The sequence below is a fragment of the Mytilus edulis genome, chromosome 11, assembly GCF_963676685.1.
Source record: "Mytilus edulis chromosome 11, xbMytEdul2.2, whole genome shotgun sequence".
Classification (NCBI taxonomy): Eukaryota; Metazoa; Mollusca; class Bivalvia; order Mytilida; family Mytilidae; genus Mytilus; species Mytilus edulis.
This window is the reverse complement of record NC_092354.1, coordinates 11,731,089-11,758,500: the sequence shown is the minus strand read 5'-3', so window position 1 is coordinate 11,758,500 and position 27,412 is coordinate 11,731,089. Positions and strand designations below refer to the sequence as shown.

General features: G+C 31.8%; 1 protein-coding gene across 16 annotated transcripts in view; it reads left to right on the top strand.

Moving 5' to 3' along the window:
* Window positions 1-27,412, top strand: part of LOC139495139 (atrial natriuretic peptide receptor 1-like) — a 440,175-nt gene that overhangs the window by 268,836 nt on the left and 143,927 nt on the right. The window contains exon 1 of one of the 16 annotated variants that reach the window (XM_071283318.1): window positions 256-2,542. The exons of 14 other annotated variants lie outside the window; for them this stretch is intronic. In XM_071283318.1, the coding sequence (XP_071139419.1) occupies window positions 1,837-2,542 (706 nt within the window). In that variant the 5' untranslated portion in view covers window positions 256-1,836. Of the gene's footprint in view, window positions 1-255; window positions 2,543-27,412 lie in introns of those variants that run through there. One more of the 16 variants, XM_071283303.1, reaches the window with a different exon arrangement.

Here is a 27,412-nt window from a genome sequence, read left to right as displayed (position 1 = left end):
TTAATTTGACACCACGGTAGTGACGAATTTGTGGTTAATTAAAAACTACGACCGATTATTATTTAACACAGGTTTTATGTGTGCCAAACCTTTTCGGGTACCCTCTGCACTTTTCGTCAACTTAGGAAACAATAGAGACTTGATTAACATCTGTAGTCAATATAACGAAATGTACAACAAACGAAACTAGTTGTAAGATAAATTGATTAATCTTTTTAATCAAATACTCAAACGTGATACTAGCTTCACCTTTGCAGTAAAATAACACTGTGTAAATATTTTCACCTTTACACAAAAAGCACCGTGTAAATATTTGACTTCTGCAATCTACTCATTAAAAAATCGTCGTCATTCTTGTGTTTTAATGAATATGATCTTTGCTTGATAAGATAAACACTTACGTTTTCCACAAACGTGGAAGTCACTATAGAAAAGCACCGTTAATCATACGACACAGAAAATGTGATTTGCTTAATTCTTAGTTAAGTTTGGATCAGTGACTTTCTATTTACTCAGAAAACCTGGTGTATACTTTTTATAAACCGACGTACAATGTGAACTGTTTGAATACACATTGACAGTAAATTGACAAACATGGCGAGATTTACAGCGAGATTTACAGTGATAATTGTTGACATTGTGTTTAACACCTCGTAACCGCTACTTGAATTAAAGAAGAATTCTTCATACATAACGACAGGGAAATTTCTGTGATTTTTATATTATATTGAATGGAGTTATTATCAATTTATTAAATTGTACTGATAGGGAATATACTTTCATAGTTTCATTAAATTCATGCATCTTTTGATATTCAGTTATGGTATGAATATTTCCTCGTGAAAAAAATAACAGAAATGTGTGCGATTTTTTTTCTTCTGGTAAACTTAATTATTAAATAAACATATTCTAAATGTTTTCCGTAATATGATTCAATATTATCGCATTCTTGGAATATTCAGTGGCAGGACAAAACACTTGTCCAGTGATTTATAGATACAAATGTTCTGTGATATAGTAAACCACAACACCATTTCGATAGTTTGGGATTATTATTTCATGAATTGGATAAATATAGTCGTAGTGATGAACTACTCAATGACTGATCAAGTGAAGATATTTATCCTATAACCGTAAAACTGCAGTCCGATTCACATCTGGCAAAAACCAATCTGTGCATTTATAAATGATTGTAATAGTTGTATGTTTCTCAGTTACTTAGATGAGGAAAGAGGTGGAGTTAAAACGTCTGCACATTAGAAAACGCGTAAGGGCAAAACAAACATAGATATGTAAAGAGTATAACGCTTGAGTGTTATATTCTGAAATAGTTTTCCAGGACTTTGAGTTTCTTTTTGTGTTTGTTAGAGGCTATAATCATTTGAGATTATTGGAATAGAAGACCGATTAGTTCTTTCTCAGTAAGCATTTAATTGCGAATAATCCATCATTCTCTTACCGAAATTGAGCTGAGTTTAGTTTTCCATTAAGACAACGGTCATTCATAAGCGTTTACTTGTAAAAGTTTATAGGCTGATATAAACGTTTTAAGGACGTTGATTTGGTGGTTTTGTGAAGCATGTAAATAATTGGAATGAATATACGGAGTATAGTCTCGGTGAAGTAAGTTTTAGATATTTAATTGTTTGACACGGATATATCTTCAATATAAAAAATAAAGTATATGCATTATATTTCAAATATTTCAAGTGTAGTTTAAAACTATATGAATTGTTCAGTTGTGAAAGAGGGACAATAAAAGTAGGTTTTAATTTGCTTCACGAGGAAGAGATTCTTTCACAGTATCATAATAAGTTCAAGGATCAAATTGTCATCATGTGGAGCAAAATAATAGTGTTGGATTTAATTTGTGTTTTTATTCATTTTGAGAGAGTAATATCGATAACGACAATAAATTTAACTATAATGGTTCCTAGTTTACCAGAATCTAGATTATTTTCAACTATGAAAATTAGACCGGCTATTGAAATTGGAATAGAAAAAGTTCAAAGTAAACATTATTTACCATTTATTGAAATAAACGAAACTTATGTTGATACTAACTGTGACATGGTGAATGCGCCAATAGAAGCATTTCGCGCGATGAATACGGGTACACACGTATTTTTCGGACCTGTATGTGACTACAGTTTATCGCCGGTTGCGCGTTATGCTCCATTTTGGAAAATTCCTATCATAAGTGCCGGAGGATTTGCAGATGATTTCAAGAGTAATCGCAAGAAGGAATATCCGACTCTTACACGAATTATGCCGGCAAGCTTTGATTCTGTTGCAATTGCAACAATAAGATTAATAAATAAATTGAAGTGGAATAAAATCTTTCTGATAACAGAACGTACCGATGTTGGAATAATGTACGGGTATTGGTATTTACTTGGATCTACTATTGTTAGCCGGTTAAGGTTAAACCCGAAAAGTAATAACTTGAAGGATACTTTCACGTACGATAAACATCTCTTTGATAAATCAGAGCCTAACAGTGTACGAGTTCTTCCGGAAAAGATCGGGAATAAATATGCAAGTAAGTGTGACATGTGCAAAAAAGCAAATGTATTAAAGTCCTAGTCTGTATATATAAACAATTCAAAACCAACATTCCTGACAAAATGTGCTTGATCATGGTAGTATTAAAGTCTTAGTCTGTATATAAAGAATCCAACACCCATATTCCCAACCGTGCGAGGGCTGTACAGCCAGACAAGGTCGTTAAAAACTCCCATTATCATTCCTGACAAAAAGGGGAAATCAATTTGTATTAGTACTTCCAATATATTATTAGTAAAAACAAAAACAATGGCATACAATACAAAACGTGTATTTGTCTTAATTGTAATAAAACCTCCTCTGTATTTCCGGCAAATACAAAATGTACCAATACCCTCCAAATTAAAAGATTTTGTCACATATGAAATATTTTACTACTTGATGGGGGTGTTTTTTTAACTGAGTAGAACTTCTTCGTTTCTCCTACAAAGCCTTCCCTTGACACTATGGCGATACCGAGTTTTTGATAAATGGTAGGTTCGAGCTTAATATTAGAATTAGGAAAATTTAGTGTTCTCAGTTACATCTATTTTCAAGCCAGTTGTTACTATCAAATGTTTCTTTGACAAGGTAAAAAGTGATACGTTTATTTTTAAGGCCAACTATCAATATCAAATCAACCTGTAAATTTTGTCCAAGTCATTGGTTGGTCCTATCTAGTATGTAATCAAAAACTTGGTCAAAGAAAAACTACACTTTGATTGGATAATGCCCGTGAAAGTTCATCCAAGTTTCAAGAAAAGTTGGCTGAGATATATTTTCTCCATCAAAGTAGAATTTTAAGTTTTCTTTGACGATTCTCATTATTAGAAAAATCTATCAAAACTTTAAAAACTTTTCTATCAAAACAAAACTTGTACAAGGAAACTTTAATAGTGACAATCTGCCTTATAAGAAGCAAATCAAGTGATCTTACAACCCGCTTATAACTACCAAACGGATTATAAGGGTTATTATTAAATAATCAAATAACTAACAAGGAATGTGTTTTTCGTGTCAGAATGGAGATCTTCGATGTATATTTTCAAAGTAGTACATTTAATGACAATTTTGTTGTTTTCAAGCTACATCATGATAAAGCAGGCTTCTCTGATCGTATTCTATACAATTCAATATAGCACAATGTTTGATTTATATAAAATTAATAACCATATACCATTAAACATTCGGTTAATGCTGCACAACACTGAAGTTTTAAATGCAGTGAAAAGTACCGTATTAAAATTTAGTCATAAAACACATATAAAAATGAAGATATATTCATCTAATCTCATTCATATAAAGTATTTAAATGTCTGAACTCTTATCTCATGTTCTCCAAGGTCGTAAATATCTCTAGACAAATTAAATATCATTTTATCCCTTTACTTTATTTGTAGTAAATTTTACAAGTATGGTTTCTGACAAAAAATAAACATTAAAGATATAAATTACAATTATTTTCGTGACAAAAATTAAAATCAATATAATGGGAATATTCCTGCATAGCAAACGTTAAAAAAAATGAAAAACAATTATTATTTTATGTTTGCTAATATATAAGTACATGATGTGGGTCAAACAAAATAACAAAATATAACAGCATTAACACAACAGTCAAATGAATAATTACAAGTTTATTTATAAAACAAAAAAAGTTAACTTATGAAAATGTAGTTTTTGATAGACTTCATTGTAGCCACTCTAAAAGATTGTGTGGTTTTATAGACAGTAACAGCTGTCAAAAACTCTGTCTCGGAATATAAAAGTTGTTTCAGCTTGAAAGGCATACTTAAATTGTTCCCTTATTTTGAATGAACGATGTACTATTATATTACGTTCCTTTTCGCGGTTTGCATTTAACCAAAGACAATTCTCATAACCAGGGTTTATAATATTTGCTTAAAGTATAAATTATATCTTTGTCTGTAAACTCAGTATGATATATATAGACAGTATAAAATATCTAGGATTTATTAATTTATGTACCAGAATTAAAAGTGAGACAAAGGGCCCTACACATAGGCCAATATAATCACTGTTTAAAACACAAGAATTATAGCATATAAAACCGAAGTAAATACTCGAGGGTTCGGTTATTTCATTCATTTTTAAAGCAATTTTCTTTATTCTTAAATTTTGCCCATTGTTGTCCATTGTGTATATTTTGCTCCTTTTTTAATTCTTAATGCTGTGAACCCACATCAAGGGTCTCATACATGCACATGTTCAGTGGTTGTTGTTTGTTCATGCGGTTCATAAGTGTTTCTCGTTTTTCGTTTTTTATGTATATATATATAAAGATTCGACCGTTGGTTTTCCCGTTTGAATGGTTTGACACTAGTCATTGTTGGGGCATTTTTAATCTTGCTGTTCGGTGTCAGCCAAGGATCCTTGTCGAATATAAAAAAGAAGATGTGGTATGACCGTACGTTGACCTATAATGGTTTATTTTACAAATTGTGACTTGGATGTAGAGTTGTCACCTTTGCACTCATACCACATCTTTTTATATGTACATACAGTCATTTTTCATTGTCCTCATAAGAAAAACCAAGATTTAAGAATACTGTTTATCTAAATTGTAAAAATTCGTACGAATGAAAGGCTGGTGACAATGAAGATGACATGTTTTTTTTTAAATATCCAGTGGCAAATATTACATGATTATCTGCTTTAAACTAAACCGACACTGAACAGGATTTTAAACGTGCTAGTTTACAAAGTAAATGTTTGTAGACATCGCATTATTTTGACTCCGAGTCTCATCTCATCTTCTGAACGACGCTTGTTTAGTGGAGAAACAAATAATACAAATTAGATTTGGGGTATCCTCCTTTAAATACATTCATGAATTTAACTAGCCGATCTTAATAAAAAAAGAAATACTAGGCATACTTAAATTGTTCCCTTATTTTGAATGAACGATGTACTATTATATTACGATCCTTTTCGCGGTTTGCATTTAACCAAAGATAATTTCTAATTATAAATATTGACTTGAAGGTTGTCATAAATAGAAAATTTAGTGGAACTCGTTAGTAAAAGAAGACAAGCTTGACCATTGCTGTCGTGCTTCTCTGTTTTCTAAAGATACTTTGTTATTATACAAATAAATATCAAATTTCCCGACAATATACGTACGTTAGTTATATGTTTATTGACAATCTTGTTATTTTCAAACATGATTATGACAAAAGAAATTGATTTATATCAGCAAGCTAAGAAATAATAAATGTTAACTCGGTAGTCTGTTTTGCAAGTTTTGTAATTGAACCTGTAATTAGTAATCCATTTGTGTGGGTTGTCTCCCTTAGGAGGGACATGAATTTTCATTTACAATGAGTTGCTATAATGCAAAGAGCAAATTTGTTAGTACACAATGTGTTTAACCTTTAAATTCCAGAAATTTCCAATTACTTTTAACCTTTAAATTGTGAAATTGAAACTGTTTGGTATAATTAATATAGCAAAAGTTTTTTTCTTAAAAAAATGTTTAAAACGGTTATTATATATCTTTTCAACTGATCATTCAAAAGCATGGTTGCAGTCTATTTTGTCTGGTTAAGAGCACTTGTCATTTCGGGGCTTTTATAACTGAATATGCGGTACATGCATTGATAATTGTTAACGGCGGTACGTGACCTATAGTTGTTAAATACTCTGTCATTTTGGTCTCGTGTTAAGAGTTGTCTCATTGGCAATTATACCACATCTTCTTATTTTCATATTATAATAACTTATATCAAAAGTGTGTTATAACATGATTTATACAGCCATTGCCAAATAGAATATTACTTGACTTTTTTTTGAGCTGTCTCAATAATCTTCGAGAATCCTAATTGATTGACTGGAAGACGTTGCACAATTATATAATTTGTATCAGTAGAAATAAGTACATCGCATCTTCTCGTGCTACTTTACTCTATTATTTAGAAAAATGTTTAAATTAGTAAAAAAAAGATAATGATGTATGAAAGGTTTGAAATAAAAAATATTGACTTTTACGAACAGCCTTCATTTCAAAATGTCAATAAACGTTATATATCGAACATCTTGAATTTATCATGCTTTATCATGGAATAAGATAAGTTACTGAAATGCCCCCTCCTAAATTATTAAAATTAGTGTTGCATTAACCGCACAGTCAATACAAGACCAGACATTTATGTTTTAATACAAATATTAAATATGTATTTTGATTTGCTTCTGTAATTGACGATGATACCGACAGGTCTTCACCAGAGAAAACAATTGGCTTTTTATTATTTTTTCAACAGACGGCTATCATACAAAAGTGAAAGAAAAGTTCACATGTTATTATTCTATTTGATGGAATTGGATTGTGGTTTGCCGTGTAGAAATATTTCATAGATATCTAATAAAACAAACACAGAAGCCGTACTGAAAAAATACCTAGGTTTTATTTTTGGACGGAACAAATCCTTGGTTATGCCAAAATGATAAATTACTGTTGAGAAAGTTGGTCAAGGTACATGCAATTGTTATTAATGCTTTATACTCGTATTTACATACAGCTACTATCTATCATTTTACTCAGATAGATACATGCTGTATCATTAGTGTTTTCTAACGTTGTAAAGACAGATAATAAAATCTGTCAGCTAGATTTTTCTACCATCACAAAATAAAGTTTGTTTTTATATTCAAAAAAAATTTTAAGTAATTTTTTTTTAATTCCAATTGCCTATTTAAATAGTAAACTGTTCATTCGGTGTCATGAGAATTTTCAACAATCTAAAAGCAATCAAAAGGTTCACCCTTTAACTCTTCTTTCATGTATGTTATAATAGGGCAGCCGTTTTGCACGAGTATGTCTCTCATGGAGAATTAACTATTTCCGGTTAAGTGTTCTATTGTCGACTATCGCCCCTAATTGACCGAGACATTCCGAGTAGGTCTGTATCCATAGAGACATTCCGAGTAGGTCTGTATTCCGAGTAGGTCTGATTTGAAATAATTATGATGTAGTATGATGGTCATTTTATCTGAAGTAGTAATTACTAATCATTTTCTCCAATACCAATAATTTGTCCTTAAGATATGACAAATCTAAGACACGGTTTTAATTTACACTTCGTTGAAATATACCATTGAAAGTTTATTATCTGCTTACAGATTCTTTTTGAAAGACATATTCTCTTATGTTTGTATGAGGTTTTCTGTAAACAGTTGATTATAATTTTACCTAAAGGTTTTCGGGGTATTAGTATTTCTACTGACATGTCGAATATCAACTGTTGACGACGTTAACCAATTATTATAATACGCTTTGGTGTAAGCATTTGATAAAATACCCAACATGCATCAGATTTTTACGCAGCAAATTGTTTTACTGATATTTCATCTATAAATAAAAGGATAATCGGACATCTTGAGCGGAGACACATAAAGTCAAAAATAACCAAAAGAAACCCGAGGCTCGCTAAAGCTTGAAATAGAGGTAACTCAATTATGGAAAGAAAATACTACTTTTGCCTTTATTGACTGTGAGTTTAAATTGATATCTTCCAAAATCTATTCTATTATAGTATTGAAATTTTTACTTATTCATTTATAATTCTTTTAAGTCATTTTTAAGTTAATGAAGTTTTAACTTTTTATAGTCGATCTGATGTTGTATGCTTTTAAACATATTTTGGTCTATTTTTAACTCTGTAGTTCCGTGTTCGTACGAAGTTGTGTCTATTTATTTTAACATGTTAAGCGATAAGAGTAATTGTAGTGTTATATATAATGAGCTATAAAAAAAATGCCTTGTAATAATAATAATAATATTCTTCTGGACTATCACAACCCTAAAGAATGTGCACTGTGTTTTAGTGTATATCTATGGCATTATAGTTTTTTTTTTATTTCGTCAGGACTGTGAACTTTGGCAGTTCATTAATGATTTCAAATGTAGTGTCGGTGACGATCTCCTTTTTTGCACGCACTGTACTAGACATCGTTGCAAGTATCACTAATTTATCCTTAAAGTAAATATACACTTTAGACACCGGTGCAATTTAATTCAATAGTATTATAAAGCAATTTGCTATAATCAAGCAAAGATAAGGTACAAATGACGGAGTAATGAAATTCTACTTCCGTCCCGGTAAATTAGTTGCGTATTCACATCTTCCTGTTAAAGTACGTTTGGACCAATTATAACTGTCTAAAACAATCACGTGCCCATAACAAAATTGAGAATGTTAACGTTCCCATAAGGCCACACCAAATTAATTTCTTGTTCTACGGATTTTTGAACTCCAAAATTTGGGGCGAGCGAGCGATTTGAAAATTTTAATAAAAAAATATTGAATTTTCAAATTTTTGAGGCGAAGCTTGAAAAGTAAAGGCGAGCGATTATAATTTTTTTTTGTAAACATAAAATAATAGGTTTTGACAATATTAAAACGTGATTTATCACTTGTACTTTGACATTTCTTTAATTTCTGAAGTATTTTTTCCCTGTTCACCAAGAAATAATTAAATCTGGTCTATGTATGTGTGACTGACAATGAGACAACTCTCCATCCAAGTTATAATCAGTTTGGGGGCAACCCCTTAATGTTATAAATATCCCTTTTACATGTTTTATGAGGGATCAATATAAGTTATAATATATATGTTTGTACAAAAGGGCTCATATTTTCTCATAGAACTATATATCTATCTGGTATTAAATGGTCAATACATGTCCAAGAATTCAGTAATATTCCTGGACTTTAACCATGTTAACACATTTACTTTAACAGTTTAATATTATTCAAAATAAGTGGACCCCTCTTTTAGATTTTTTTTTTTTTAAATATGATGTAACTCTCCTCTTTTTGAGTACAAAATTCTAAGTGTTCAAAGGTTTTGTATAGAAGAACTACACAAATCCTTGGTATTTCTATTTTCTTTTCTACATCAGTAAAATGACCCCTTGTCTGAGGGAGGGTTGTTCTCAACCTGATAATAACAAACGCAGGTCAAAGTACGGCCTTTTACACAGGGCTTTGATACAGACCAAACAGCAAGCTATAAAAGACCCCAAAATTATTAGCGTACACAATTCGAACAGGAAAACCAACAATATATCCAAACAGGAAAATACCAATGTATGAACAACATCAACAAACGATAACTGCTGAACGACATGCTGCTGAATCAATCAGGACAGGTGCAAAAACATGCAGCGGCTATGGATAGTTTTGTTTCGCCAGCATAAAATATAATTGCAGTTGGTGGCAAATCCTTCAGAAGTTCTTTGTACTTTATTCTAACAACGAACATTTTTTGATAGGGAATATAAGTAAGGGGGAAAGAAACCAATTTTTTGTTCTTCACGGAAATACCCGCTGTTATAACTTTTTATCGGAGCACTCCAGGTTTCATGCTGAAACAAATATTCTCACAGATATTTACACAGTGTGGTGGGGTGCTTTTATGTTTAAAATCGTTATATACAGGTTAGACTCTGATTTAAAAACAAATGTTGGTATCTTTTTATAATATTTACAACAAAAACAAACGGTGCGGGAAATGGACATGATTAAAATTCCGGATGCGGGAAGCGGGAATAAAAAAAAATAAAAAAATTCTGTTTTGAAAAAAATAGGTGCGAGCAGGTCCGTCGAACAAGGGATCAAATTGGTGTGGCCTAATGACTAGATCCATTATTTTAAATACAGCATATAATGCAGATATTGAAAACATATAATTTAATAGTCACAAATTCATATGTGCACTTTAAAGTTCTATCAACATAATGTCATAAATCGAAACATTTGACAAAACTGAAAAATTTAGCAGATATCATTAAACTGGTACTAATACATTTAAGAATTTGACATTTTAAGCTGAAACAATTGTCTTTCTGAAATACATACACTAATTCATATCATAGATCTGGTTGAAATAGCAATTTAGGTAGGATTTTAAGGTTAAGTAGTCTATTGTTTCATATTTGGACTTTCAATTGCCGTGAAATATGAAGGTGCACGTTATAAATGATTTTCCAAACTTAGAGTTCCGTTCTAGTGCTACCCATGGGGAAGGTTACAGTAACGTTTGATTTCCTTTGTACGCTTGTGATAGTTAGATTGGACGGTGTTATGTCGGTAATGACTATAAATATAACTATAATGGTACCGAGTGATCCGGAATGTAGACGGTGTTATGTCGGTAATGACTATAAATATAACTATAATGGTACCGAGTGATCCGGAATGTAGACGGTGTTATGTCGGTAATGACTATAAATATAACTATAATGGTACCGAGTGATCCGGAATGTAGACGGTGTTATGTCGGTAATGACTATAAATATAACTATAATGGTACCGAGTGATCCGGAATCTAGATTATTTTCTACTATGAAAATTAGACCAGCGATTAACATTGGGATCGAAAAAGTTCAAAGTAAAAATTATTTACAATTTATCGATACACACAAAACTTATGTTGATGCAATATAAAATTCTGTGTGAGGCATTCCGTGCATGAATACCGGAACAAATGTATTTTTTGGACCCTTATGTGACTACAGTTTATCGCCGGTTGCATGTTTGCTCCATTTTGGAATATAAAATAAGCGCCGGAGGGTTTGTAGATGATTTCAAATTGAATCGCAAGTATGAATACCCGACTCTTACACGAATTATGCCGGCAAGCTTTGATTATTTTGCAATTGCAACAATAAGATTAATTATAAATAGATTGAAATGGAATAAAATCTTTCTGATAACAGAACGTACCGATGTTGGAATAATGAAAGGGTATTGGTATTTACTGGATCTACTATTTTTACCAGGTTAAGGTTAAAACCCAAAAGTAATAACTTAGGGAAGAGGTTTACGTATGCCACATTTATATATGACAGGAGATACTATCAACATAGATATGCTTCTTTCTGAAAAAAAAGGATATCAATATGCAAGTAAGAATTTATTTATAAAAAATACGACTTCGAACAGAAACCGCTTTTAACAATTACTACACTGACTCATATATATCAATGAACTGGTCCCCGTTTCATTCGTAATGTGTTATTATTATTTGTTAAAAAAATCAAGTGAAAATGACAACCAACAACAGCGAATCCTCGGTAAACATGGGACAGACTTGTATCATTAATCATCTTTTGTATTAATGGAAAATACTCCTCATTTGCATCAGATTCCCCTCACTTTCTCACAGAAACATTGGGGAGTACCGACCGTACGTGGGCTGTTTAGGAAGTAAAGGTCTTTAAAAACTTCCATCATCACTCGGGTGTATATCAGTAATCCTTTTTTGTTTGTTTTTCAATGCCAACTTGCTAACGCACTTTCCAGATCTGAAGCAATGCTTATCCTCCAGCAAACAATAATTTGTAACGTATTCAACATTTTTAGCGAAAAACTCTGTAAAATTGAAGAAAAAGAATTAGTCGACAAATACGGAATTCATACCACTAAACTTAACTATAGAGTTTCTTAATTGTGGTTCATAAAGTCCAAATCAACGTTCTACCTATCTTCAGCAATGTTGTACAATATTTGGAGAATAATGTATTACCACCGTCAATTTGACATGCAATACTCGTTAAGTGCTGAATAAGCATTTGAAATATTACAAACTGGTATGACGCAACGTTGTTAACTGTCAGCAGTGGAATTGACAATGTTCAGGCGTCATCCAATCAAAAATCAGTCATATGTCGGATTGCATGCATTGGAATACATGTTATAAGGATTTGAGTACTACATGTAGTATACTCGGAGAGACATTTTTTGACTACATTGGCTCAAAATATACAAAATATTTAAAAAAAATCATCAACCGCTTGTACATTTGTATGTATAATTGATTAAAACTTGTAGTCAGCTCTAGATATATGACTGAGATGCTAAGGCGCCAGTCATGTTATGAACAGAACTTGTCTTCGTAGATAAATCTTAACTTCAGACGTATATTTGAAAACGAATGCAAACGCTGAATATTTAATCTATAACTGGATGTGTTTTTATCCATTTCTTGTCAAAAGACATTAAGAAGTTCCCATTATAAACTTAAACACTCTTTACACAAAATGCATGTGAATAACCGTTATGTCTTTGCCATTGTATAATGAGGGGCGTAAAGGGGGGTATCTGCACGGAAGAACGCGGAATAAAATTGCCATTTCACGATGAACGAACAATTAAAACTTTCTTGCACGTTGATCTTTTTACCGATTTCACGAAATACGGTGAATAACGAACCTTTTTAATCGGCTGCACGTGAAATAAAAATGGCAAAACACGTTGCACGAAAATAACCCATTACCACCCTCTATAATATAAGTGGGAGAACAACATGAGACAGAGAACTGGGTTAACTGTTTTTTTTCTGACATAGCATTAATTCGCTTTGTCATAAGTTTACTAGAAAATAACACCATTGTCGTTAACTAAGCTATGAAAGTTTATAAAAATATGGAAAGTTGTAAACGAACTATAATTATTATAACAATGGCCATTTTCCTGTCTTGATGCAGGACATTTTAAGAAAAAATAGAGGGTTGAAACAAGAAACAAGACTCAGATTTATTTTATATAAACCATAACTGCATTTAAATGTCTTATGTAAGTGACCTTCGATGCCAAAATAAAAAGAAGAAAATAAAACATTCCTCAGGATCAAAAGTATACTGAAAAACCCACTTGTATTGAAACGTTGCTTTGTTGATTTCTAGCAGAACGTGATGACGTTACCAATATGAACACTCATTTTATCCAATAGAACTGACAGTTGAATGTACTAGCGAATCCTTACGTCCATTGCCATAGAGTTGTACTTAATTCTATTTTATTTGTTAAAGGCTGGCTTCTGTATCTGGTTAATTCTTGTAGTGGAAGCCATTTAGAATGATAAAGTAGATTGTTACAAGGTTTACTATTCGGACGGTGAAATAAACAAGATTTGCTATTGTTAAGTTAGGTGTGACGAAGTTATAACTGAGTAAGTCGTATGACAACTAATGAAATATTTAGTATACAACTGAGAGACAAATGGGATTTTTTTTTTATAAAATAACTAAAATAAAAGTTGTAATAGAATATTGTATAATGCATGAGACTAAACAGTTGTTCTTTTTAATGACACCTCCCTACCAACTTCTTGGCTTCATTTATTTAGGGTCACTGTGAGGGTGCGAGGAGCCCCTCCTGAAATTGGAAAAATATACTAAAAAATCGCCTCGTTCAGTTCGGCGACAAATTAGGATTGAGCCCCTTTCACCGGAAATACTGAATCCGCCCCTGTTAAAAAAAGAATAAACCTCAATTTTCATTATTTGTGACAAGTCGTTTCATGTATGTCAGAAAATATGTTTTGACAACTGAGACTGTTTATTACTTTTATAATTTTAGTTTCGTTTATCTTCCTGAACATGCACGAAATATTTGCCACTGAACATCAAACAACCAACAACCAATCAATCAATTAGTTTCGTATCAATGTGGCAGGAACACAACAAACTTAAACAGTTTATTTTTACAATTGCACTTTAAACAAACGCATACTTAAAGTAGCTTCAAAAGCGTCATCACATTTAACAAATTCATTGATAACACTTTGTAACGAAAGATAATTATTGCGTAACACCAGTCTTTGTCTATCTTAATTCTGTTTATCAATGCATTTAGTTCCTCTTTAAATAAAAGTTTATTTTATTTTGAGCCATTTGCAACACCTATACGTCTCATTATTTAACAATTTAACAGAAGCGTCTTGTCTAACAACCGAAATATTCTTTAACTTCAGTTGGATCTTTTAAATAATTAACACTTTTAAACTTGTTCCGTCAAAATCAAAACTTTTGGAAACATAATAAAGATGAGTACAAACTGCAACATGTTGTACTTTTCCCGTTTATCCTCTTGAAACAGAACTAAAAGCTAAAAAGGACGATACAGGGTTACACACAACCACTTGTCGAATAAATTAATAACAAAGTTGATTGAAACTTTGGCCGATTATTTAATTTGCATCATGTACGTAGTGCTACTCTTAAGAAATGCTTGAAAATGCTTAATTCTAAATCACTTATGGCATGAATGACATGAAACAACAGGCAACAAATTTAACTGACCAATAAGTAAGTGGTGTATCAGTTTGTCAAATTGGTCAGTCACTGTTTATGTTGAAATGCATGTAGCATTAGAGAAAGCCATTCTTTAATTCATTTGGTAATATATCAAATGCATTTAGCCTTTACGAGCAGAATAAACAACTTTCGACGGTCATCCACAGGCCAAGTGTCATTTCTTTATCAAAATGTATCGATGAAAATCCAGTTCTTTCGGGAAAAGAAAATATGAGAACGGACATTTGAACATACTGAATGGTAAAAAGACATTTGCTTGATTCACGACATATTTCATGTCTCACAGTAATAACTAGAACCCCCAAATACAAGATGGCGATTAGAAAATTACAGAAAAGTAATTTGTCCTGTGATTGTGGTTCTACGTTTACACAGAACTATTTGGTTAGTCGCTTTAAATAATTGATTTCATAGAATCAAGTGTAAATGCAAATATCGCGTGGCCGATGACATGTCTCAATTCCCGCTCTAATTTGTTTCTTCTGTCATAACGAGGCTCAATTTTGTCAGGTCTAAATTGTTTTGCATCGTTGTTTGATTACATTGTAGATCTTAAACCGTATGGCTGGTGATTGAATATAATATTTATTGATAATAACAGAGGTATGTTATTCAATGTTAATGTTACAGCAGCCAAATAATATAAAAAATAACCTCTAAATTGCAGAAGAGCATATTGTCCAGGGGCGAAGGAGAAGACAGAATAGGGCGGGGAGCGTCTAACTTACCCCTAAAAGGTTCTAACACCCTGTTCTATTTTAACTTGCCATGAGGAAATGATTTTACTCCATTTGAAGTTTGCCATGAGCAATTGATTCTACTCCATTTTGGAGTTCGTTCTTACTGTAACTGTGAGAGGAAGAAGCCAAATGGAAGATCATTTGATTTTGGTAGTTTCTCGTTCGTGGTGGGATTTTATGTAACATTTTATGTATCACACCGCATTGAAAATATTAAAACTCCTCATCCGATTTCAGATACATTTGTGTGTGTATATGTATACCTAATACTCATGCGGTCTCGGAGTAAGATAGAACACATGTTTCTATGAACATTTGAGCTATGATCGTTTGAACAGCTGTCATACAATTGCATTGAAACAACAGATACTTGTTCAGTCTTATACATTAAAGAAGAAAATGTGCCAAGAAACGTTTTGACCTGTTATTAGATAATGAACTTTCAATGATATTTTTAAAAGCCTTGTAGATCTTAAGGATGTTTGATGCTCAGTTTAAAAATAAATAACTTTCCATCAAACTAGTTTATATTGATAGGGGATCAATTGAGGATTAAAAAAATCAAAAAAAATATAGGGGTCAATGTGCTTGTTTTCGAGATTTTAGCCATTGGAATTTTAGCGGGAAAATGTTTTCTCTTGATTCTTCATAGCTTTATCATTGACCACTTAGAGTTCTCAAAAACTACTTAAAAATAAATAAAATTTGATAAAACTTTTACAAATGGCTTATAATTGAACATGTAAAAGATTTTTAAAGAGAAAAATTGGGGTTCATGGGCAAAAAAATTTAAGACATTCAAATGGATAAAACCAGAGGATTTCGAAAATCTGACAAAAAAATCCAAAACATGACGAGCAAACATCCTTAAGTTGAAACACCGATATACTTCTAACAACGATGATGGAGTTGTACAATAATGCCTGTTTAAAAATACCGTGAAAGATAATGATTTTAGTTCAAGATAACAAGTAGCAGTAATAGGTATATAACAGTTGTTTAGTACTTAAACCATTCCAACTATTAGTATGTCTCTTTAAGTGAACAAAACAAATGTTGTCTGTTCTATCGTCGGGTTATTGTCTCTTTGACACATTCCCCATATCAATTCTCAATTGATTGTTTGGTTTATAACCTCTTTCATTTGACCCCCACATCTCTGTTCAATGATATTTGCAAACATCCGCGTTCCCACTCGTTCTGATTTCGTGACATAACAAATCTTCACATCAAGTTTGAAGATTGCAATTCCGTTATGTGATTTTTTTTTACCTTTCAAATGTCATTCAAACACTTTCATAACCTTGTCGAAAAGAACATGTCGTGCAAAAATTAATCCCAGTTTTTGTGTTGCCGCGTTTAGAGATTATATAATATAAATATGTTTCTGAAAGGCCATGATATCAGATGCGTCTATTTACAAATCGTCAAAGTGGAATTAATTTATCAACATTTAAGTAAATATATCCTCTTCACTGTCATATCATACGATAACTTTGTGTAAGGTGTTATCATTGTTTTAACACTTAAATAGATTAAATTCTGTCGAGATAAACGGATCAATTATAAGATGTACGGGTCAATCTTAAGTTGCACGGATCAATCTTGAGACACGGATCAATCGTACATGCAAGTTGCACGGATAAATCTCAGGATGTACGGGTCAATTTTAAGTTGCACGGATCAATTTAAAGATGCACGGATCAAGTAAAATGTAAACATTAGACGATAAAATAATGTAAAATCACCAAATTCAAAGTGTTACATGCAGTAGATAACTTAACTATATTTTTTTTTGCTGTACGAGAATCTAGCGATTCAAAGCGTTGGTCGGAGGGGAAATGTCGGTGAACTTTACCATTTACCATCTTTGGTGCTTTTTCATATTAATATTTCACTTGCATCAATTACATACATTTTGTATTAGCGAAAATGTTAAACAAAATATTGTTTAGACGAAAGAGCACACGGCATATATATCGAGCAAACAAAATGGGTCAAAAGTCAGTGAGTGTATCATCCTGAACATACATGAAATATTTGCCACTGGACGTTAAGTAACCAGCAGTCAATCAATGAATCAAAAGTCAGTGAGAAAGATTTCATGTTTTTTTGTTTTTTTTTTCGCTTTTTTGTTTAATCGTGTAACGATGATAATAAACGCATACGTATAGCTTAAACTCTGTGTATTTCTATATTTGGGCTTTTTGTGATGTTTGGTTAATGCCTCACTGACATTGACCCCAAATCGCCTGTCATAAATTTGGACATTCTGTACTTTAAGTGAAAACACACGTAGGTTGAATGCTTAATAAACTAATTAAACCTCGCCACATGCTCTTGTGCTCATCCCAGGTCGGGAGTATTTCGTAGCTTTTTTTCAAATAGGATAGTACGCGAATTGAGATCAAGCTTTCTAAAACTCGGGTGGTCTAGCGTTTAATATGTGTAATGTCAAGGTCGAAATCGTTGTACACCGGATGTTTACTAACTACATGTTTAGTAGTACTTGTTTGTTGTGATGCTGTCTCATTGAGGAGTGTATTTGTACCTCACATCCATTTATTTAATGTTAATCTGAAACCAGGATATATATTTATTTTAGCAAATTAACACCAATACTAAAACATTAGATTAGATCAATGCCCCATTACGCAAGAAGAACATTAGTGAATAACATAGTGTATTAATCCATGTAACTAAATAGTTCCTACCGAGAAAAATCTAATTACGGAATCAAATGATAGGAAGTTCAAATTTCAGCATAAAAATCAATCAGCTTCATAAAAAAATCATTGGAAAAGTATAAAGATTTATTAATTATCCGATCTTGTTGCAATTATCAGATCGGATCAATTTTAATGTTAGTAATAACAGAGACATATAAAACATGTATTATATGATTCTGGTAATAAGTATGATTTGAAGTCATTTTTATCAATTTTTCATTAAGAGAGAATATATAATTGTTAATTCTCGTGTGATTATTTTCAGTTTTCTGTATTCATGATTTCTTCAATGAACTTTCAATAAGAAATTTCAATTCAATTCTTATTTGCTATTTCTATGACCCGAAAATTTATCTTTTAGAGTTGGTAACTCGAAATGTTCATGAAGCTGTAGTTTCAAATTCTTTGTATTTTGTAAACAAATTTTAAAAAGTCTTGTAAATAAGTCTAAAATTAAATCTGTTATATTGGTTTCAGATACAAGAAGTATAAAAACACGTTTGAATGTTAGAGTAAGACTTGGACGGAGAGTTGTCTCATTTGGAAATCATACCACATATTCTTATACCTGTATAAAATTTACAACATAGAAACAATTCTTCAACTTACACAACGGTAAATTGGGAGTCTTATCTTATCTTTGATACGAGTAAGCAATGGTCAGCATATTGCTCCTGTGTCTGCTCTAAGACTACTGTCGATGAGAAAAGCAACTTACATGTATGATGTGTCTTATAGTTTATCCAATGATACACTGCAACGGCCATCAATGTATTATGTTTTATCTCCGATTGTCGTATTTCAATAAAATTGTCAATACAATAATTTTGCGCTGGACAATAAAAAAACTGTCAAGGCTATATAAAGGAAAGGAACTAATTATGATACATAGTACGTTAATAACCAAGAGTTTACGGACGTCCTTCATGAGTTATTAGCAATTTAAGATTTCTATTTCATTTTATTTTTGTTATTGAACTCGTAATATCCATTTGTCATATATGATATATGATATATAAGAAATACAAATATACAATTCGCTCAGCCGGAAGCCAGTAGGATCAAATGAATGTTCCATAAAACAATCTTCGACAGAAATTCTTTACAATAAAAACCACAGCATATCCCCAATTAAAAGAAAATCACTATAAAACCACGGAAGATCTCTGTGGTATCAAAAGCTATAGCAATTAACCTGTAAATATAAAAGAAAATTTTTATAATAAATCAATACTCTCAGTCAAGATATACCGTTGATACATCTACGACTACGTTAAAGTTACATCCTAAATAATCAAACTGAACAATTTTTATTAACCGCCAAGGACTAAAGTCATTAGTTTTGTAAATTAAAGATCCACTGCAAGTTATAACGTGGGCACTTATCATCTCAAAGTTAATAGAATTGGTCAATAGTTATCTGCTTTAATTTGTGTGCAGCTCTGCAGAGATATATGTCTTATCAGTCGTTGAAATGCAGTAATCTATGTTCTATCATTCACTGAAATCAAATACTGTATTTCGGTTTATTTCCTGTCGGGTTTTGTTCGCAGTTTGGACTTTAGATGGGGTAGAACGCAAGATCTTCGCTGTTTGTTATCAGTTGTAATGGCCTTGTGCACTGACTTTTAATGATCTCTGAGTATTTGTAAAGCGTAGATGTTATGAATAAAAGGAGATATTGAGATCACAACCCAACGACAAAAATCCAAACTTCATCACAATGGCAACAGTCATTTACATGTGTCTTGTTCACAAGGGCAACAGTCATTTACATGTGTCTGTTCACAAGAGCAACAGTCATTTACATGTGTCTGATCACAAGGGCAACAGTCATTTACATGTGTCTGTTCACAAGAGCAACAGTGATTTACATGTGTCTGTTCACAAGGGCAGCAGTCATTTACATGTGTCTGTTCACAAGGGCAACAGTCATTTACATTTGTTTGTTCACAAGGGCAACAGTCATTTACATTTGTTTGTTCACAAGGGCAACAGTCATTTACATTTGTTTGTTCACAAGGGCAACAGTCATTTACATGTGTCTTGTTCATATGCATCCCAAACACTCCAAAGTTTTCAAAAGTTTTTAATAAATTAAATGAAAACCATCAAAGATCTACTTAAACTTCCTAAAATGAGGAAAACAAAAACATTAACTTTAACCGCGTAAAGATTATTTTCTAAATTCTATGATCTTGAGTGGGTTGTTACAGTAATGGCAATCTTACCATCTGCCCCAAAAATTATTATTATTATATCAACAACGTATATTATCTCCTTGTCAGGCGCGGATCCAGAGGGGGGGGGGGTTCCGGGGGTTGGAACCCCCTTTTTTTTGGACGATCAATGCATTTGAATGGGGACATGTAGTTGGAACCCCCCCTTTTTTTTGTCCTGGGTTAGGAACCCCCCCTTTTTAAAATGGCTGGATCCGCCCCTGCTTGTCATAAATATAATATCGATATGGCTTTTGGTTTTTGAACCTTTAGGTTGCTGTTTCATTAAGATTCACAATATTTCATATATCTAACCAGAACCTCAAAGTTTCTCACTGACAATTCTTATCTGTGTCTTAAGAATGCAATAGAGTGGTTTGTTTCGAAGTAAATTTTAACTTGTAAACTAAGAATCAGCAAAGTATTCATTTGATGAAAATTATTGTGAAATGAACCAGATTATATTGATTTCTCTAATTTTACGTGTTGGAAATTATTGCAAATGGTCACACAGTCAACCGTTTTTCCGACTTTCTTCTAACAGGATCATATTTGAATTATGTGGTAAATTTATTAAGCAATTTCGACTATTTTTCAGCCAGACGCTAACAAAATCTCTAAATCTCGCAGTCTCGTAAAGTCCGAGATTTTTATCAATTTTATATTGAAAAGCCTATCAGATTCATTTCCCGTTGGATATACTGTTCCCAGCTTCTAGTGATTAGATAACTTTGTGTATTGACTGTACAACAATTGTAAAAGTGCAGTATATGAGGAGTGCACACAAGCTATATTTGCTTCAATAAATAAACATAATGCGAAATGTCAAAAAGTTTAATTATGGCACAGATTATCAGCTATAGAATGCTTAACGATCAACAGAAAGCAAATGTTCAAACTCATAACACTTTCTGTTGACAAATTATATTTGTTCCTCTGTAAACGAAGCCGTAATGAGTTCCCGTCTTACGATACATTTGTACACTATGATTCATGTATGCAAAATATATTTTAAGTTGTTTTAAATGTAGTTGAATCTTAAACCAATGAAACCTCGGTTTAGGGTTAGAATGATAAATATATGGCTGTAAAAATGTCCAGTGGCAATTATTTTTATTGCTTCATATTTCACGCCAAATCTGTGCAAATATTCTATTTTGAGACAATGTAAATATTATGAAAGTATGGCGGGATAGCACTTCAAAAGGAGAATTGAATGTTACTGGAAAAAATTGAAGAGTTCGAAAAGTATTCACTTTATCAATCCCGTATTAAGGGACTCGGAACGAATCATTATGGAAATTTTGTTCTCGCATCATCAGTGAGTGTCTATATTATATATCGCCAAATATCTCGAATATTCCTAGCGGGTTACTCCTGTATCTGTAAAATTGGGTTCAAATGTTTTACCCCGGGACCAGCATGCTGTTGTGTTAAATATGATGTATCTTGCTTACATTAGTTTCAATTTTTTGTATATATGAATGTGTTACAAATCAAGAACATCTTTCTGAACTGTTCATATCAACTCATCAGTTATTTTATGCCGATCATCAACCTCAAGAAAATAATAAAACTGACAAAATGTTGCCAAAAAAAATCCCGGTTTTTTTTCCAATTGTGCAATTGATTTTGCTACAGATGATAAATTTAAGTACAATTATTTTAGAAACACAGCGGCATCAACACATTCACGAAACACTACATGCTGAGCCAGTAATTCCGTAATTTGTTAAAAGCAATGTTTTTGTCTGTTAGAATGTCTTTTTTATTACGTTATCTCGAAATAAACTCTCAAAACAAGATAGCGTTTTAAACTGAATGCAAAAACTTAAAAGATAATTTATTTCACAAGTTTGATTTAATTGAGTTCTTTCTTCTTCGGTGCCGATATAATGCAGTGTTACTGGTTTTGTAAATTAAATTCATGTAAAACATAAAAAAAAATAGTGAAAAGTGCAAAAGTTCAATAGTCCTTTACAAATAGAAATAAAACACAATTGAGATTACAAATACACAGATTATTTAAACACATCCGGCGTATGATTTAATTAAAGATTGGATATGCATCAATTAAACTCTTATTTGCTTAACCGACATTAAAACATGTTAACTGTAAATTTGATTTATTTACAGCTCATTTATAAAAAAAAAGTAAATGCCTTTCTTTTAGTCTTATATGATTATTGATTTTAATTCATTTATATTTTTTGGAGTTTAGTATGGCCTCCATTTTCATACACTGAAATAGTACACATTTTGTTTATGTGCCAGCTGGAACACGCCTCGGGGTGTCGGATTTTCTTGATGCGTTGACGACTCATGCATTGTTGGTCTACGACTGTTTATTGCTCTTTGGTCAGGTTTTTGTCTCTTTGACACATGTTCCATTTCCATTCTCAATTACATTTTCTTTGCTTTTATCTTTGGTAAGTTTAAAAACTCAAGATCAAAGTTTAAAGAATTTGGGAATAATACAGTGCTGGATATATTATAAATAAAATAATATATTAAAGTGGGCAAAAATATATAGAATGGAAAACTATTGCCACAAAGTTACAGAATCAAAACTCTGTTTAATTACCAGATGTTCATTGAATCGTAGCGAATTATGATTTTCAATGGTATTTTTAAGTTCGATGTACTTTTTTTTAATTTGGTAATTGGGAACGTGTAAATTTGATTTTTAATTTGTAATGCACATCATAGTTGTCTGCGGAAACGCTGAAATAACACTTAATTGCAAAATTATAGATGTTAAAAATGTTACATAACTTGACAGCTAAATAAGCATAACTTAAAAATAAAAATAGAACCATAATTCTTCAGTTCAAACAGTTACATTGAAGTTAAAAACCACAGTAGAAAAGGGACTACATATGCAAATCCTTGTCAAAAGTGAAACAAATAAAAATTCTTTCGAATCATCGACGAGCTAACTAAACGATCAAATTTCGGTATTATTTCGTTTTTAAAGAATTTTTGCTATGTACATTTAGTCGCCATGAGTGCAAAGTTTGCTGTTATTATGAATATCAGACCGTATCTACATTTGTAGTTTGATATTTAATCAAAATGAATATTTTCCCCAATTTTTTCGAGCCAAAAGTCGCAGAAAGCTCGACATAGGGATAGTGATCCGGCGGCGGCGACGGCGTTAGCTAACTTCTTCAAAGCTTTATATTTTAGAAGGTGGAAGACCTGGTGTCATCTTACCTTGACCTCATTTTCATGGTTCAGTGGTTATAGTTAAGTTTTTGTGTTTTTGGTCTGTTTTTCTTATACTGTATGCAATAGGTCTACTATATTTGGTGTATGGAATGATTGTAAGGTGTATATGTCTAGCTGGCAGGTGTCATCTGACCTTGACCTCATTTGCATGGTTCAATGGTCAAATTTAAGTTTTTAAGTTTTGGTCTTTTTTTCTAATACTATATGCAATAGGTCAACTATATTTGGTGTATAGAAATATTTTATGATGTATATGTCAGTCGCGCATGGTTTTATTTAATTCCTTTTCATAGTTCATTGCTCAGTGTTAAGTTTTTGTGTTTTATTCTGTTTTTATTAAACTATAACAAAAGGTCAACTATATTTGTTGCATTGAAGAGTTGTTAGCTGTACATGTCTGGCTGGCATGGTTCATCTGACCTTGACCTTATTTTCATGTTTTATTGGTCAATGTTTAGTTTTCTTAGTTAATGTTAAGTTTGTGTGACAGTTGTAATAAAGCTTTATATTTAGGACTATCAACATAATATCAATGATTAGTAAAGAAGGCGAGACATTTCAGCATGTGCACTCTTGTCTAATCTATTATAAGTTTAAAAATACCAATAAATTATACCCAAGTCGATCCCATAATTATTTTTAAAAAAGTTAGATGAAGTACACAATTGCCATAACAAAGGCGAATCATGCTGGGAAATCCTGCTGTTGCGTCAATTTAAATTTTGCAAAAAATAACATTTTAATTACACATGGTGTCATTTTAACACATTTCTCGTCGTCAACTCAGCAGTCATCTAGGGGTGCTTTTTGAACTGACTTTATTTGCAACATTCTCTTCTTAAAACCTTTCGTTCACAAATTAGCTGAGGTTCAAATTATTACAGGCAAAAATAATGTCCCTATTGATCAAACAGCTCCTAAAATTTTTATGTGTTTTTTTAAACATCCCTGCCTTTCAAACATTTATTCTGATGTAGGTAAAGTTAGGGGGAAAACGATTCGCTCAAAAACAACTTATACTAGTTACATGCATTTTCAAGTATTTGAGCCCTGAGCATCACTGAGGAGACATTTTATGTCGAAATGCTTATTTGGTTAAGAAAAAGTACCGTTAGTATATTAATAAAATGTTGGGTTTTATTAAACATAAACATACGTCACACAACTTTTTTTTAATATTTCGTCCTATGTTTGCGTTAAACGCTAGCCTTTACGAAATAACGCAAACTTTTGCGTTATAACGCAAACATTTGTTTTATTTTATTTCTTATTTAAGATTCAAAGGAAACAGCAGTTATTAATGAAGGAGGCTGTATATATCAAAATTTATCACCTTTGTACTCATTGCAAAGTAAAATGCTTGAATAATTAGAACAGATCATTGACTAATAATGGCAGAATAATAGATATAAAAAGATATGTTATGAGTGCCAATATGAAAATCTCCATCTTCAACACGGAGCATTAGCTCACACCGAACAGCAAACTATAAAGGCCTCCAAAAATGACATCCATGATACTACTAGTATATATATTACAGAGAAAATTGAGTAAATTGAAGTTATACGGAAGAAAATAAAAAATCAACCCAGCTAATATAGCTATAACCGAATATAAATATACTTCCAAAGTAAGCTCTCGTTTAAGGACAGTGTAAAGTTGGTTAAATTCAAACATGCTACTCTTTGGCAATAAATTTATGGAATGAAGATGTTTTATTAATAAAATTATGTTCTCTCCATTCAAATTGCTACCCAAGCATCTGAAAAATACTTCACTATATTGAAATGAAAATTCAATGACCTTTTAACAAAGAATCTTTATCATATCCTGTAGGACATTATTTTTGATCTTTCAATTGAAATATGCCTATACAATTATTTTCTTGTTAAATTATATACTTTTCTGATGCACAAATCATTCTTAATTTATGTATAATTGCACTTCAAGTAGTCCCTTATTCCTATGCCTATTTATTATATTGATTTGGCCATGCATTTATGGTTTTTTCTTATATACTAGAAAATTACAACCGAAATTGATGACAGACGGACACATATACAAAACTTAATGAATTATTGAAATCAAGATGTTTGCATTATAACTCAAAAGTTTGCGTTATATCGTATAAACATGTCTTGTTTAGTACCTTTTTCATGGATGGATGTTTCATGTGTATATTATGGTTGCATTTTAACTCGTCAGGGTTTATTATTTGCAATTGGGTTATCTTTATTAAAAAATTAAATAGAAAGTGTGAAGGAATTCTAAGAAGCGCAGCAAATAATTAAAAGATAGAAATAGATGTGTGTAATTCAAAACTACAGCAAGCCAACGACTTAAAAGCTGCATACTTTATGTCAAGGACATCTTATAAATGCAGCGAATAGGAATAAAATCAGATTAGGTGCATAATGGTAGCGTTGTCTCCTACATCCAAATTCTTACGTATGAATTGATCGAGTATGTGCTGTCAGTATTTTCCGATTCGCTTCTGTGTATTCGTACATCTCGCTGTAGTGATGATTACTTAATTTGTTAATAGCTGTGTTATCACAGGTTTATCTATTTGTTTTGTTTTGCTCTTCTGTCTTTCAGCGTGGGATAACATCTTTGGCAAAAAGCAAAAAACAAAAACAAGTGAAAATGCCATAACATGAATGATAATTCTTGTTTGTTTTAAAAGTTACATATCTTTAATGTTTGCTTTCAAGAGGCTAACAAGAAAAACAATCACATCTGATGTCACTGTTGATGTTTTGCTACGTTAGATATGAATTAACGCTTTGTATTTCTCTCATCGAAAGTCTGCAACAAATTGAATAGAGTCGGGAAATCCTGCAACTTTCAAGCATATAGATAATTGGTATTCTTAGTCTTTAAATACTCTCTGATAGCATGACGAAAGTTTTATCTTATTTATTTGATTTTGATTTTTGCACAACTGCACATTGTGGGTAATATGGTTTTTACATGTAGTTTACAAAAATGTCTTTAAAGAAGCGGTGTGCATTCGGAGAGTATTTAAAGACTAAGAAATACAAATGTATATATGCTTGAAAGTTGCAGTATTTTCCGACTCTCTCCGAATGATGGAAGGTTCAAAGGTTGTTAACCTTCGTTCTCCCGATCGTTTATATGTTCTTAACTAATTTTGAAACTTTAAGAAACTACAAGTCATAGTTTTATGATATATGGCTCCAAGATTATTTTTTGGTTATTGCAAGATCTGTTCTCTCAATAATGTTTGTAAAAACTTTAAATGAACATGGAGGTTTGTTAAATTACATTTACAAGTCATATATATATACCGTCTGTTATAGTCTAGATAGCAATAGTCTACAACACATACCGTCTGTGTACCGCTAGTTAGCAAACGCTTATATTACAGATTCTTTATATCAGATTCATTAGAAAGCTCAAAACACGTTAAAAGACTTGTTTTGTATTGTTCTAAAAGTGTTTAAATTGATGATGTTGCTATTTTAAAAGCTAATTACGTGTAACATTTATCGAAATGATAATGATTCAGATTGTATTTGTTATATTTTTCTATGGACAAACAAACTTATCATTAAACAAGAAATTAATTACTAATGACTTTGTTAAATTGGGGTCTTTATTTGAAAATCACATGGTACTTTATTACGACATCCTAATTACGGTATTATTTGGTTAACAAAGCCATCAAAACCATTATCATCACAATAAAACAGATCGCTCCGATAGCCCAGATCCATTTGGTAACTTGTAGACTTTAGTTTTTTTAATACATAATGTTATTTCAAATCAGCATCATTATCTACAGACGTTCAATAAAATGCAATT